Here is a 12,877-nt window from a genome sequence, read left to right on the forward strand (position 1 = left end):
GAATTGTAGTTTTTGGATGAGACATATTACTTACGTTGGATATTTGCGTTTTCCGAAATTTTGGAAAAAACGTCAAACAAGTATTCTGACTCTGTATTCAGAGTTTCTAGGAGATAAATTTACCAGCAATGAAACCGCATATGACTTTTCTGCCATATCTTTTGATCAGTTCAAAGAACAAAATAAAAAGAAAATTAAAGACTAAGGAGAAGATGCAGAAATTTTAGAAACTTAAACTTCTCTTCTAAAATGGGTAAGGATTTTTTTAATTATGAATTTATTTGATGATATATAAAGAAAATTCTTCTTGTTCTTAAATAAAATATATTGATATCAAATACATCAATAATAACAAAAAAGTAATTTAATCATATTTTTCACCCATATCAGTAGCCGGATTTAATAACGATTGCTAAATTAAGCTTTTTAAGCTTGTTAATAATAAAGTACACATTGACAATCCTATATATTAAAAATGTTTAATTATTCAAGTAAAAATGAAAAAGTACGACTCATGATTTAAGTTTTCTTAAGAGCGCAATTTGGATGGCTTCATATCAGATAAGCGAAGTCTTCAAAACTTGGAGTTTCGGCTTTTTTTAAAGTCAAGAAATTATTCTAAATAATCAAAAGGGAACAATTTCAGGTAGGATTGAAATACCCTCTCACTTTTTTGAGCTTACCGACAGCACTATGACTGAAAATGTCGGTTTTTCTAATATTTTCTGTTTGAAAAAATTAAATTATTTCTGCCCGAGTCTTTTTGGAGAAATCCATAGGACGATGCTACTTGTTTTATTGTTTATATTTCATTCAAAGGATCTCCAGTAATGGTTTTACACCAGAATTCTCCTACCAAACACAGTCACGTAGAATAATGCCCATAGAGCCGCAGTTCCACTTTCATTTCGGCACGCCTTCTGTATTAAAAAAAAAGAAAATATTTCGGACAATTTTTGTTAGTTGGAAAAGCAACATTATCCTATATAAAGATTCCACACATTTACACATAAAATTTACAAACATATATTCTAAATTAGTAAATATATGAAAGGTACCAAGGATTTATTACTAGGAAAATCATTGTAAAAAGTAGAAAGATTTCATGACAATTTAAATGAAAAAATTAAATTTATTAAATTAAAACTTAAGAAAAATGGATTCAGTGCTGTCAAATTTAGTTTTATTCATCAAGAACTAACTTTGATTACTTACGTCTAAAAGATTTATATAAGAACTATAATTTATTAAATCATTGAAAAGAATAGAAATGAAATATTCAAAATAGTGCAATAGCAATTGAATTCTAGTTAATTATTTAATGCGAGATTTGAATATAAGCTCTGACCTCTACGGGAGCGATGTGGATGATGATGACCTTTTCCCATGATAGAAAATGTCGTTGATTCCTCCTCGTCATCATCTTCAGTATCAAGACCCTAAAATATACACTTGCGTTTTATAAGTATTTCAACAGTTCATAATATAGAATTTAAGTTTTTCTTTGATATGCATATATAAATTTATAAAAACAAAATTTGAAAACCGGATTTTATTAATGTATTGAAAAGTAGATATTTTATTTTAATTTCCGTTTTTTGGTCTTTAATTTATAATTCATTATAATAAATATTATGGAACTTTGAAATAATTTTTTCTGAAATTTACCAATAGGTTGAGCCATTTGCATGAAATCAAAATTTAATTAAATTAATCTATTCGCAAAAACATTAAGTACTGAGAATATTGAATGAGTGCGATGTTGTCGATAACACACAAGTGTAGAAAATTACAGCATATGAGGAAAACACTGGAGAATCAATAACAAAATCTATTCTTATATACAGCTCAATGTGTGTGTGTGTTGGCGCTCTACAGGCCAGTCCATTTGATCTACAGCTACCAAATTTGGTACATGTATACCTTAGAGGTCGGGAATGTGCACCTGGGGTCCCTTTTTTTGAATTTTTAATTAGAATTTTAATTATTAATTAAAAACTAACTTTCCGGCCAAAAAATCTTCCATCTTCCATCGCCAAATGAGTAAGGCTTCGGGTTTTTTTTTTTTCCCAACAGTAATGAGGCTAGGATTAACATTTTTCGGCCGATTATTTCAAACGATTCTGTTTATTTTCTTAATGTTTTTTTTTTTGCATTTAAAATTAAACATTGTTAATTAATCTATCTTTCAGATTCATTCTGAAGTACTCGGATTAAAATAACACAGAATAAAGGAAATTAAAAATGTCTAATCTGCCTAGCGTTACCCCAACTGGCGTAGAAAAATTCACGCATTTACGTTACCGTAACTGGCGTTGAAAATTCACGCATGCGCATTGCGTTCTGATTGTTGACAATATTATCAACGGATGATTCTCGATTTAAATTATTTTTAGGTTAGTTGCATGCTTTTGTAATTAAATTGTATTTACTTTAGTTATATATTTTTTGTATATGCTTATAGTTTTAAGTACATCGTTTTTTAAGTAGTTTCTTTAAACCTGTTTTCGACCGATTATTTTAAACAATTCATTTTATTTTCTTAGTGTTTGATGCATTTAAAATTAAACATTGTTAATTAATCGATCTGTTCATGATGAATCTGAGAAAATTTTATTGACAAATTCTTGAGATATTACATAAATTAAGAAGGATATTCTTTAGTGCCCATAAAGTTTAAACGCTCAGTGACTCTGTTTTCAGTAATCATATTATAAAAAAATGCTTTGTTTCAGTAAAAAATATTATTATATTAATTGCAGATTAATTCTTTCCACTTTAATTTAAAGCATAAATGCTACGAGAGCTAACAGAAAATTAGATACATATTACGTTATGACTGAAGGCTTTTATAATATTATGAGTAAATTATATGACTATCAAAATTTGAAGTCTTAAAATATTTTGATGAAGAATCTATTAAAGTAGGAATTGCGTAAAATATTTAATTATTAAAATTTAAACGAACATTAAGATTGGCGAACCAGCTGGTCGCCAAAGGCGGCTAGTTTGAAATAAATGAAATAAACTTAAAGTGTACATAGAAAGTTTACCTTAGACGGCTCATTGTTTTAATTCCCGTTGGTTTAAAACCATGCAATTTTATTTCTTATTTTTTATACGATTGTATGAACCAATGGCTTGTCTTATATTCATGTTCGCGCTTTTTCGTTAACAATTCTTAGCATTTATAAATTTCTATAACTAACTCCTAAATGTTATAATATAGGAAAAGAAAAAAAATCGGCAAGAAATAATTTATCTTTAACAAAAAATTTCTCGTTTATCATGAGTCATTTATCAAGAGCAAGAGGATATAGATTCTTGGTAATAACAACTGATAATAACAGCCTTAGTATATTATTGGTTGTTGGGATATTATATTAATTATTAGAACCTATCTAGTTCCTCCCAAATTCTGCACTAATTAACTCGAACGTTCCCAAATGTTTTTAGTATACCTGATAGCAAAAGAAGTATATTTAGGACTTGGTTATTTCAGCTAAAAATAAACATGTATGTCAATTTTAGAAATATCTGGGATATCTTACTTTTAATAGCGAATTTTGGTGTAAAATTTAACGAGAAATCAAAGATAAATCTTAGAAAACAATATATTTTTTATTTAACTGCAGTCATTCCTTTTCTTACTTGAGCTTCACGAGATCTTTTCTTTAAAAGCTTCAAATGCAAGGGGCTGTCTGGAAAATCTACAGTCTCTGCAAAATAAACGCCATTGTCTCGAGCGTCATCTTCAGGGTCTGAATCCGTGTCTCGGCTTCCACTTTGCAAAGGATCTGAGAACTGGGCTTGCTCTAGGGTTTCTTCTTTTTCTGTGCCACTGCAAATAATATGAAGATTCAGGTTTGCAATAGTTTATTAAAGATGAGCAAAAATATAAATATGAAATATTGTTTCTGTAATTTGCTGAAGATATACTCATTTATTAGAAACAAAAGTGTTACAAATGCTGTATAAGAAACCTTTTATAAACTGTGCAAAAACATCTGCACATATACTTGTTTGTGAATTAGAATCCATATTTGAATTTGATAAAAAGTAATTTACGTAGCTGAAATTGTACATTTCAAATTTATACGCAATAAAATAAGAGATAAAATGAATAAAATCCAAAAAGTTGCTGAATTTTCATTAGTAACTTAAACTCAATTCTATTAAATATTCGAGTAGTAAAATAAGTAAAGTATGCTTTAACAATGTAAATATAGTTTATGAAACCATTTTTAAGTGAAAGAACTATGTGGTTAGTGAGTAAATATTTAGATTTAACTATCATCAGTAAAGATTAAAGTATTTTCTCTTTTATTGGTATTAGTTTATTCATTTAGATTTTATTCTTAAACAGTTTCTATGATTTATTTAGTTTAACATTTAAGTTACAAAACAGAAGAAATGTATGAAGTCCCATTAAACTAGCATATACTGAAAGTAAATTCTTTAATTTTCTCGAGTGATGTTTCCGCCATTTTTGACTTTTACATAGACTTACAACGTAGAGTGTCTTAAAATATTATAATGTTAATTTTTACAACTTTTTAAATAGTCTTAAAATATTACAATGTTAACTTTTACAACTTTTTAAATAGTCTTTAAATATTACAATGTTAACTTTTACAACTTTTTAAATAGTCTTAAAATATTACAATGTTAACTTTTACAACTTTTTAAATAGTCTTAAAAAATTACAATGTTAACTATTACAATGTATAAAGCCCCATTAAACTAGCATATACTGAAAGTAAATTCTTTAATTCTTTCGATTGATGTTTCCTACATTTTTAACTTTTACATAGATTTCATATTATATTACAAGTATAGCTTACACACATAGTATCACAGGTATGTGCTTAAGAATAATTTTAAAGTAAATTAAATACATCTGTTTAATTCGAAAGAGGGGGATAAAAATGTAACATTTAGGGGCTATACTCATCTTTCTCTCTCATTCGCTGCTAGAAATTCAAAATAAATTGATAGACATCAATTGTCGTTTTATGCATCCCCCCCCCCGAAGATTTCTCCTTCATTTCCCTTTTTCTAAACAATTGCTCTAAAGAAGGGGAGAAAACAAGGTATTTTACCAATCCTTAGAAGTTTCGCAACTGTCTGGCGATGCTTTTCCACTCACTACGTCCGCATCGCAATCTTTTGGCTTCGTCAGTCGGTTATTCTTCAGAACAACGCTAGGGGTTAAATCCTCTGTCATGCTGAAATCAAACAGAGATAATATTTTTCAACTATGACATATTTTGATAATAAGATTTAACAATATCGAAACTCCTCCTCAACTCTCTCATCTAACGCCGCATAAAAAATTTGTGGATTCTATAAAAAATTATAGAGATTCACAATTTTTACTTTCTGCTGTATGAAGTATACAAAGAGAAAGAATTATGTTCGTCCAAAAAATTCAACTCGAGGTTTTGACAAATCTCCCCGTTTCAGACCTCCCTGAGTCCTTTTTTGAATTATGTCCGTTAGTTTGTGAATGCTAGACACGTGAAATTTGGTATGCGGACTCTTTAACAAATGCGGAGTTAAATCTATTCAGATTATGTCTTTCTGACGGATATCCAAGTACAATTCAAAATGATAATTATAAAACGAATAGAGCTAAATAGATAAAACTTGGTTTACACGTTAAGAAAGTATAATGTATTTTCTTATCAAATTTGAAACTAAATCCTTTATGAGGTTGATCATCTGTCAGTCTGTAATTTCTCATGCATGTAAACGCTATAACTCAAAAAATATAATAATTTAATTAAATGACATTTTTTCACTTTTGTGATTCTGACAAGTAGCGTTTTCGAGTTATCGTGTCCACATAAGCAGGGGTTGAATGACAGATTAACAATTCCGTTCCATTAATATATGTTTCTGTAACATATATTTTATAAAATTTGATACAAACCTATATACATAATTTTAATACAACTTGGGAAATTTCCTCGCGCTTTGAGTTATTGAATCACCATATACACAGACTTACAGGCATTCTTCCTTTTCACAGATTTACCAAATTTAGAGGTATAAATTCGGTAAATATGTAAAAAATAGATGTATAAATTTAGCATAAAGATTACATAACCAACTTCATTCATCTAGCCCCCTTACACTCAAACGAACCGGTAGCAATAATTTCGAAACCTCAGTTCCACTTTACGAGAAAATAGATAAATTTAAAAAAACGACTTTTAATAATGATAATAAAAAAGGAGTTTCGAATAACATTACATTTTAATTGTTACAGAAATAAATATAATGCTTGAAAATCAAAACCATTTTTTTATTAAATTATCCTGTGATTACAAACAGTTTATATTCTCATCAACATTGGTTATTCACTCATAATAATAATTAATACAAAATTTTGTTTGATTTTCTGAAAAGTGTATTTTTTTTTAGTTATAACATGTTAATATTAATTTCAGTTTCTTTTGAGGTTCTGATTCTACACGCAACACTTATTTATTTAAAAGTATTCTAGATGTTGAAAAATATTTATACAATAGCGTTTGAAACAATCTATTCGAATAAACACTGTCATAACTGCTGAGTAAATCATGTCTGAATGCCACTGTTTGAGTCTAGGTTGATACTTATCAATAGGCAAACTTCAAGTGGCGTATCTTAAGTGAGAGACAAAAAAAAAAAAAAAAAATAAATAAATAAATAAATAAATAAAAATATACCCGTGAATTTTGGGTATTCTTAACGAAATAATTAATATACCATTTTTAAAATTTGTTCCCTCTTGGCTGTCTGTATTCATGATGCGAAACATACGTAGTTCATTCGATATTTTGAAATTATCCAGCAATTTATTTGTACCGTTTATTACAAAAACTACGATTTCTTTATTATAAATTTTTATGATATGAATGCTAAAGAAAAACTTTTGACTATTGAAAATTGACTATTTGAAAACTATGAATGATAAAGAGTTTTTTTTAAGGAAATTATAAAAGATGTTTAATCAGTATTGCATTATTTTGATTAATTGATTTTGAAATGAAATATTTAATAAATGTTTATAATTGAAATATTAACTGTGCATATATTTTAGAATAAGATTTAAGAAATAACATATATGATATTTTAAAGATTTTTTTAATTAAAAAATTAAATACTTTTCAGAAAACTTTTTTTACCCAATTTTTTAATCTTCAAAAACGGAACTTAAAAAAATCAGGCAGTTTCATTAAATGAACTATTAAAAACAAATAGGTAAACACTCATTTATAAAATATAATTGAACATGAATAGGGTAACAAAATGCTTTATTTTAGAAACAGTTTACTTTTCTTTTAATGAATGATAGCAAACAGACCCTTCCAATGCACATAGAATAACCACTTTTACATTATAATTTTTAGGGGAGAATGAAGATTTAAGTGATTAAAAACAATCGTTTTGAAAAAGTGTGAATTATTTGATACTTTTTCATAATGTCTAGGAAATTACCCAAGATGTGTTTCTATGAATAAGAATGATATTCTCTCTTGAACTAAGGAAGTGGATCATAAAAAGAAATTTATAATTCCATTTACCATATTATTTGTGTAGAAAATAATATCTCATTTGTATAATATGCGATTCAAATTATTAAATCAAAAATTTTAAAATATTAAAGATATAGTTTTAAACTATTTAGTTTTGTAAATATAGGTAAAAATTCTTAATACTTGAAACTTTTTCTTAATTCTGATAATTTTTAGTACCACTTAATGATTTAACTTAAAATATACTAGAAGAAAAAATCAAATATTAGATTGATATAAAAAAAATCAAAAATTGCTACAAAAATAAATTGCATGTAATTATAAAGAAATAAAAATTGGATTGACTTAAATATATCTGCTAGATTGAACTTAAAAAATGTATAGGAATGAAACAAACAAACAAAAAAATTCGTATTACATTACTTATTTAATCTTGTAAGAAGAATTCTTTTCAATCAGTAACTTTTGAAAATCAAACTGAATTTTTTTTTGTTGCCGAATCACCATCCTTTGAAATAATTCGCCTCCCAAGAGTTCTCAAGAATCTAGTTCTACTAAGTAAACAAAAATCAGCCTCTTCTAAGGAAGCATGCGCGTGGGGAAGTCCAGAGCGCCACCGTATACATTGATCTCCGAAAAATCGTTTCACATGATTCAACGCACTAATCCTGTCCCCCTAATAAACTTCGTCATTAATTCCACACATCTTAATAAACTGCGAAAAAAGTCATCCACTAAAGATTACGCAATGAAATTTCATTTTCCTTGAGGCACCTGCTTTATTTAATCTAATTTAGCTCCTTCGCAAAATCTGGCAACTCAGCTGCATAACAGCAGTAGTAACCATAGAAACCCATTTTTGCAACGACTGAAGAGATTCGACGGGAGCATTCCCTTCGAAGTGACACCGTTTAATTGATTTGATCCACTTTCGAGGCACATTTTTTAAATTAAATCAATATAAGGCTTTGATGATATGATAAGCAGAGTAACGCTAGGCTTAATACGAGGCAAATTTAATTAAATCGATCATATTTTCACTAAGACACAAAATACCTTTTAATAGTTTTTACGCAAGAATTCTTTTACATAGAGTTTTTTAAACGACTAGATCGCTAAAACCTTCACGATTTTTAAATATTTGGAACCAAGAATATTTAACACTTCTTTGCATGACTTTTTCTTTTATTGCGAAATAAATCAGGGTGCTATAATTCATGCTCCAAAATAAAGGAAAAATGTTTAAAAAATCCTGATATAAATATATAATACAAAATAATTTAAGAGCAGTATGATGGAAGTATCCATCATCATACAAATTTACATGTTAAGCTCAGTACAAAAAAAATAATAAAATAGTATATCTTTGTATCATTTTTATTCCTGATGATAATTAAAAAACAATTATTCTTATTTAGACACAAATTAATTCCACATTTACTGTATGGGATTATAGAATACTCTTTGCATTTAGAAGTAATTGCACCGGAGTGGCCCACCTACTTTTGGCCAATCTTCAATGATCCTCTCTTCTAAATTTCTCTACAAAAATAATATAAAATAAATATACAGTAAAAACATTTTCGTCAAACATTAGAAGTGAAACAACTGCATAGTGATGTAAATTTCTGTCACAAAGTCTTGGGAAGATTATTTGGAGCATTCGATATAAATTACACAGAAAATAACGGAAACACAAAAAACAAATCTTTTTTTCACTCATTATCACTTTTATTAACAAAAGTATCTCAGGTTAGTTATAAAAAATATTCAAGAAATCGCACATTTCTTCCAACCACAACAAACAGCGGAATGACTAGTTCAAACCCGCTATAATGATTGTGACATTTGATTTTTTTTTTTTTTTTGACAGCTACGTTCCTTATTACGCAATAGTCGTGAAAAAGTTGCCAGCAATGACCAATTGGCAGTGCACCTATTCTGAGAACAATTTTTGTTCACTAAATGTTATGATGGAAACTTCCACCATCATGCAAAGAAGGATTGAGAAAATTATTTGGAGTTGAGGCATTTCATTAGTTAGGTAAATAAATATTTAAAACTTTCATTTCCTTCCATTTGTTATTAAATCATGCTTACTTTTTTATTTGCTTTATATGATTTTTGAATCGCGACAAGCTTGTATAGATAAGAATGAGATCACGAGTACATTTACTTTCAAAAGTTGGCCACGAGAGTAAAATGTTTCTGAAGATCTGATTAGAAACATCACATGAATTATGAAAGTTTCATAAGTAAACACATCATAGATGAGGCAATGGATTAAATATTAAATTCTTATTTTAATTTTATTTTTCGAAAATAAATAAATAATAAATGTTAAAAAATTGTAAATACTTTTTCATATGAACTAATTTTTTTTTTTTTTTTTTTTTGGATTTTAAGAACTTTTACATCTATAGTTTCAAATATATAAATCATTATTATAAATATCAGATTTTTAAAAATCAGTTTTATCCTCAGATTCCATTTCGATGACACCACTCTTGTGAAATCAAAATATAATTACTAATGAAGTGTATTGTTATCGAAAGTACACGTGTATGGTGTTTCAAAATTCTAGAATAATAATGATTCAGTGAAAAATCAATTACGAAATCTCTTCTTTATAAACATGAACGAAATCTAGCGAAATAAAAGTCATTTCACTATTTATGCTTTACAAAAATTCAAGTCTCATAACTAAATAAATTATGCATGATACGATGAATTAAGAACTAACATTCATAAGTAATTTCAAATTCTCAACTTACTAAAAAAATTAAGTAAGCTAAAACAAATTTCAGTATCTAATGTGACATTTCAAATATGCATGCACTATATTTCACTATACTTGAATTATGAAATTGGATAACAGATCTTGCATAGTTTGAAAAATGCACTGAGTGAAATATACAAACAAGTAATAACCACTGAGCCTTCTCAAGAGATTTACATATATATTTGAAAATCTCCCCGCATGATCAAAAAGTCATTTTTTGCCCAATAGGTGCTTGTCAATTTAAAGGCAATTTTGTGCACAGAAGAACATTCTTGATTGTAACAGATTTTTAAAAGCAAAACGTACATGTTACGATTTTTGATATTTAGGCTGTGTAATGAATAGTCTGGTTTAATTAATTTAGGATTCAGGAAATTAAACGATGTAATTACCACATTTGGAAAACAATATGAGAAATGTTCCTATCGTATTATTAAAATAAAGTACCCTATTAAAACAGTTAGTAACAAAAGCGAATATCCATTTACTACCAAAAATCTGCATGGGACACTTAGAAACTATTGAAGTCTACCAATGTTTGTGCCATTAGAAAAAATGTTACAGATATTGATTTGTCACCTACACATGCCTCCGATTTTCTGCCCCAAATAACATCATGTTGATTCATGACGACAATTTATTCATTGCAACGCCTGCTTTTATTTAACATTGCATACCGATAAAGTTAAGTATAACTTGAAACCTCAAGCTGGTTCTTTTTCGAGTTCTCAACAATTACTGTTCCCTTTTTTCCAAAGTATAAAGAAATTTATAATTAGAATTCGTTCAATATAATCAGTTTAAGTATATAAATTTCTTAGATGCATGCATGAGAATATGCATGAGAAGCATATGAGGTTACAGTTATAAAAATGGGGGGGGGAGCGTCAGTAAGCGCATACTACAGCATTAAAAAAATGATCATGCGAATTGCATCGATATTATCAATTTGGGACACTATTTAGGGGATGTGATTACTATTAAATGGATTATTTCCAACTGCAAATTGCATTTCAGAAGAACAAATGGACAGATCAAGACGGCGGAATATCCGCGTGGACTCATGGTAGTATGTTATCTCCTCATTATTGAGGAGGTAAAGACACTTATTAGAAATAAACTGTTCAATCTATCTCCTAAAATAATTTGAACTATCCAGACCTCACAAAATATTAAGTCTTTTGAAATAAACGACTAATAAAAAAAGTCTGAGAAATTGTTCTACTTTCTGAACTGTCTTTGATTAAATACATCACAAGGGATGACAAAAAGTTACTGAAGACCCAGCCAAACTTCTTGTATGAACTTGCACAGCCATATTTTGTAGAAAAGAAGGTAGTGTGTTCGAAATAAATTTGAAATCAGTAGACCGCCAATATTATGAGTTCTAGTGTCTGCATCTTTCAGAACATATCTATAATTATGCAGTTTTAAGCGAAAGTTAGGCACCAAGAAAGCTTCTTTAACACTAGTATAGAGGGATGAAATCTATTAATAATATTCTGTCAAATAACTTGGCGCATTTGACTCAACAAATCTAAGAGTGGAAATTTGCCATTAAAAAGGTGGTAACTCTTGACAAAATTTAGGAAAAGTAATTTAAGTTGAGGAGACATCGTAACTCATTTGAAATTCTTCATTGAAATCCATTTTTATGGAAAGAGATGCATACTTATGAGAGAAGAATTAAAAAATATATTAAAAATTAGATATTAATATTAAAAATTATGATATTAAATTATGATATATATTAATAAGATATCAATATATGAGATATTAAAAATACTGGAAGGCTTGCTTCAAGCCCTCATTAGTAATCAACCTCAAAGATTTGTAGTACTGTTTGCGCACTCTAATCTCAGAGATTTGTAGCACTGTTTGCACTATACATTAGCTGTATATTAAGTCAAAATGGCTATTCACCCTGATACTAGTCGCCAGATGAAATTGAATAACTAGGACATCGCCGCAGATAACAAATATGAATACTGTGGTTCATAGAAAATATTCAACACCAATCCATCTTTAAGGAAGTACGTCTCTCCAAGAGGGTACGTCACCGTGCAATTTAACTAGGCAACGTCACCATTATTATATCCCTAGAGAAGGGAGGTCATGCTTATTGAATCATATGCTTATGAAGATCCATTTCAGAAGATACTAACCATTATTCAACTATTATACACGTAGAAAATTGAGAAAATAGATATAATAATGCCTACTTATAAATTCATCCGACAAATAAGCCAAGAGTCTTCTAAACGTATTCTTGCAATTTTTTGTTACAAAATATCACATTTCTCAACGTGTTGGCCGGCTCATCAATCTTGACAAAATGCTTTTCGAATAGTAATCATTATGCGTTAGAAAAAATGTAAACAATTGATGCTATTGTTTAGAAAGGCAAAAACATGAAAAAAATATCCTATAAGTCTTAAAATAATAGATATATAATCTAAACTGTTGAATTAGACAAAAATTGCAAGTGAAAGCATACAAGGGAAAAAATACTGAACCTCCTGACGTAAGAATTGTAATTCAATTAACAATAAAACTCAAGAAAATAAGT

At 28.4% G+C, this 12,877-nt stretch overlaps 1 protein-coding gene across 3 annotated transcripts in view; it reads right to left on the reverse strand.

The window, feature by feature from the left end:
• Positions 1–12,877, reverse strand: part of LOC129960629 (protein prune homolog 2-like) — a 37,010-nt gene that overhangs the window by 17,712 nt on the left and 6,421 nt on the right. Inside the window, exons 1-4 of one of the 3 annotated variants that reach the window (XM_056074173.1) lie at positions 7,950–8,054; positions 5,103–5,228; positions 3,652–3,841; positions 1,349–1,439 (exon numbers count right to left, since the gene is read on the reverse strand). In XM_056074173.1, the coding sequence (XP_055930148.1) occupies positions 1,349–1,439; positions 3,652–3,841; positions 5,103–5,227 (406 nt within the window). In that variant the 5' untranslated portion in view covers position 5,228; positions 7,950–8,054. Of the gene's footprint in view, positions 1–1,348; positions 1,440–3,651; positions 3,842–5,102; positions 5,229–7,944; positions 8,055–12,877 lie in introns of those variants that run through there. The other 2 variants (XM_056074174.1, XM_056074172.1) reach the window with 2 other exon arrangements.

This window comes from Argiope bruennichi, chromosome X2 (genome assembly GCF_947563725.1).
Source record: "Argiope bruennichi chromosome X2, qqArgBrue1.1, whole genome shotgun sequence".
NCBI lineage: Eukaryota > Metazoa > Arthropoda > Arachnida > Araneae > Araneidae > Argiope > Argiope bruennichi.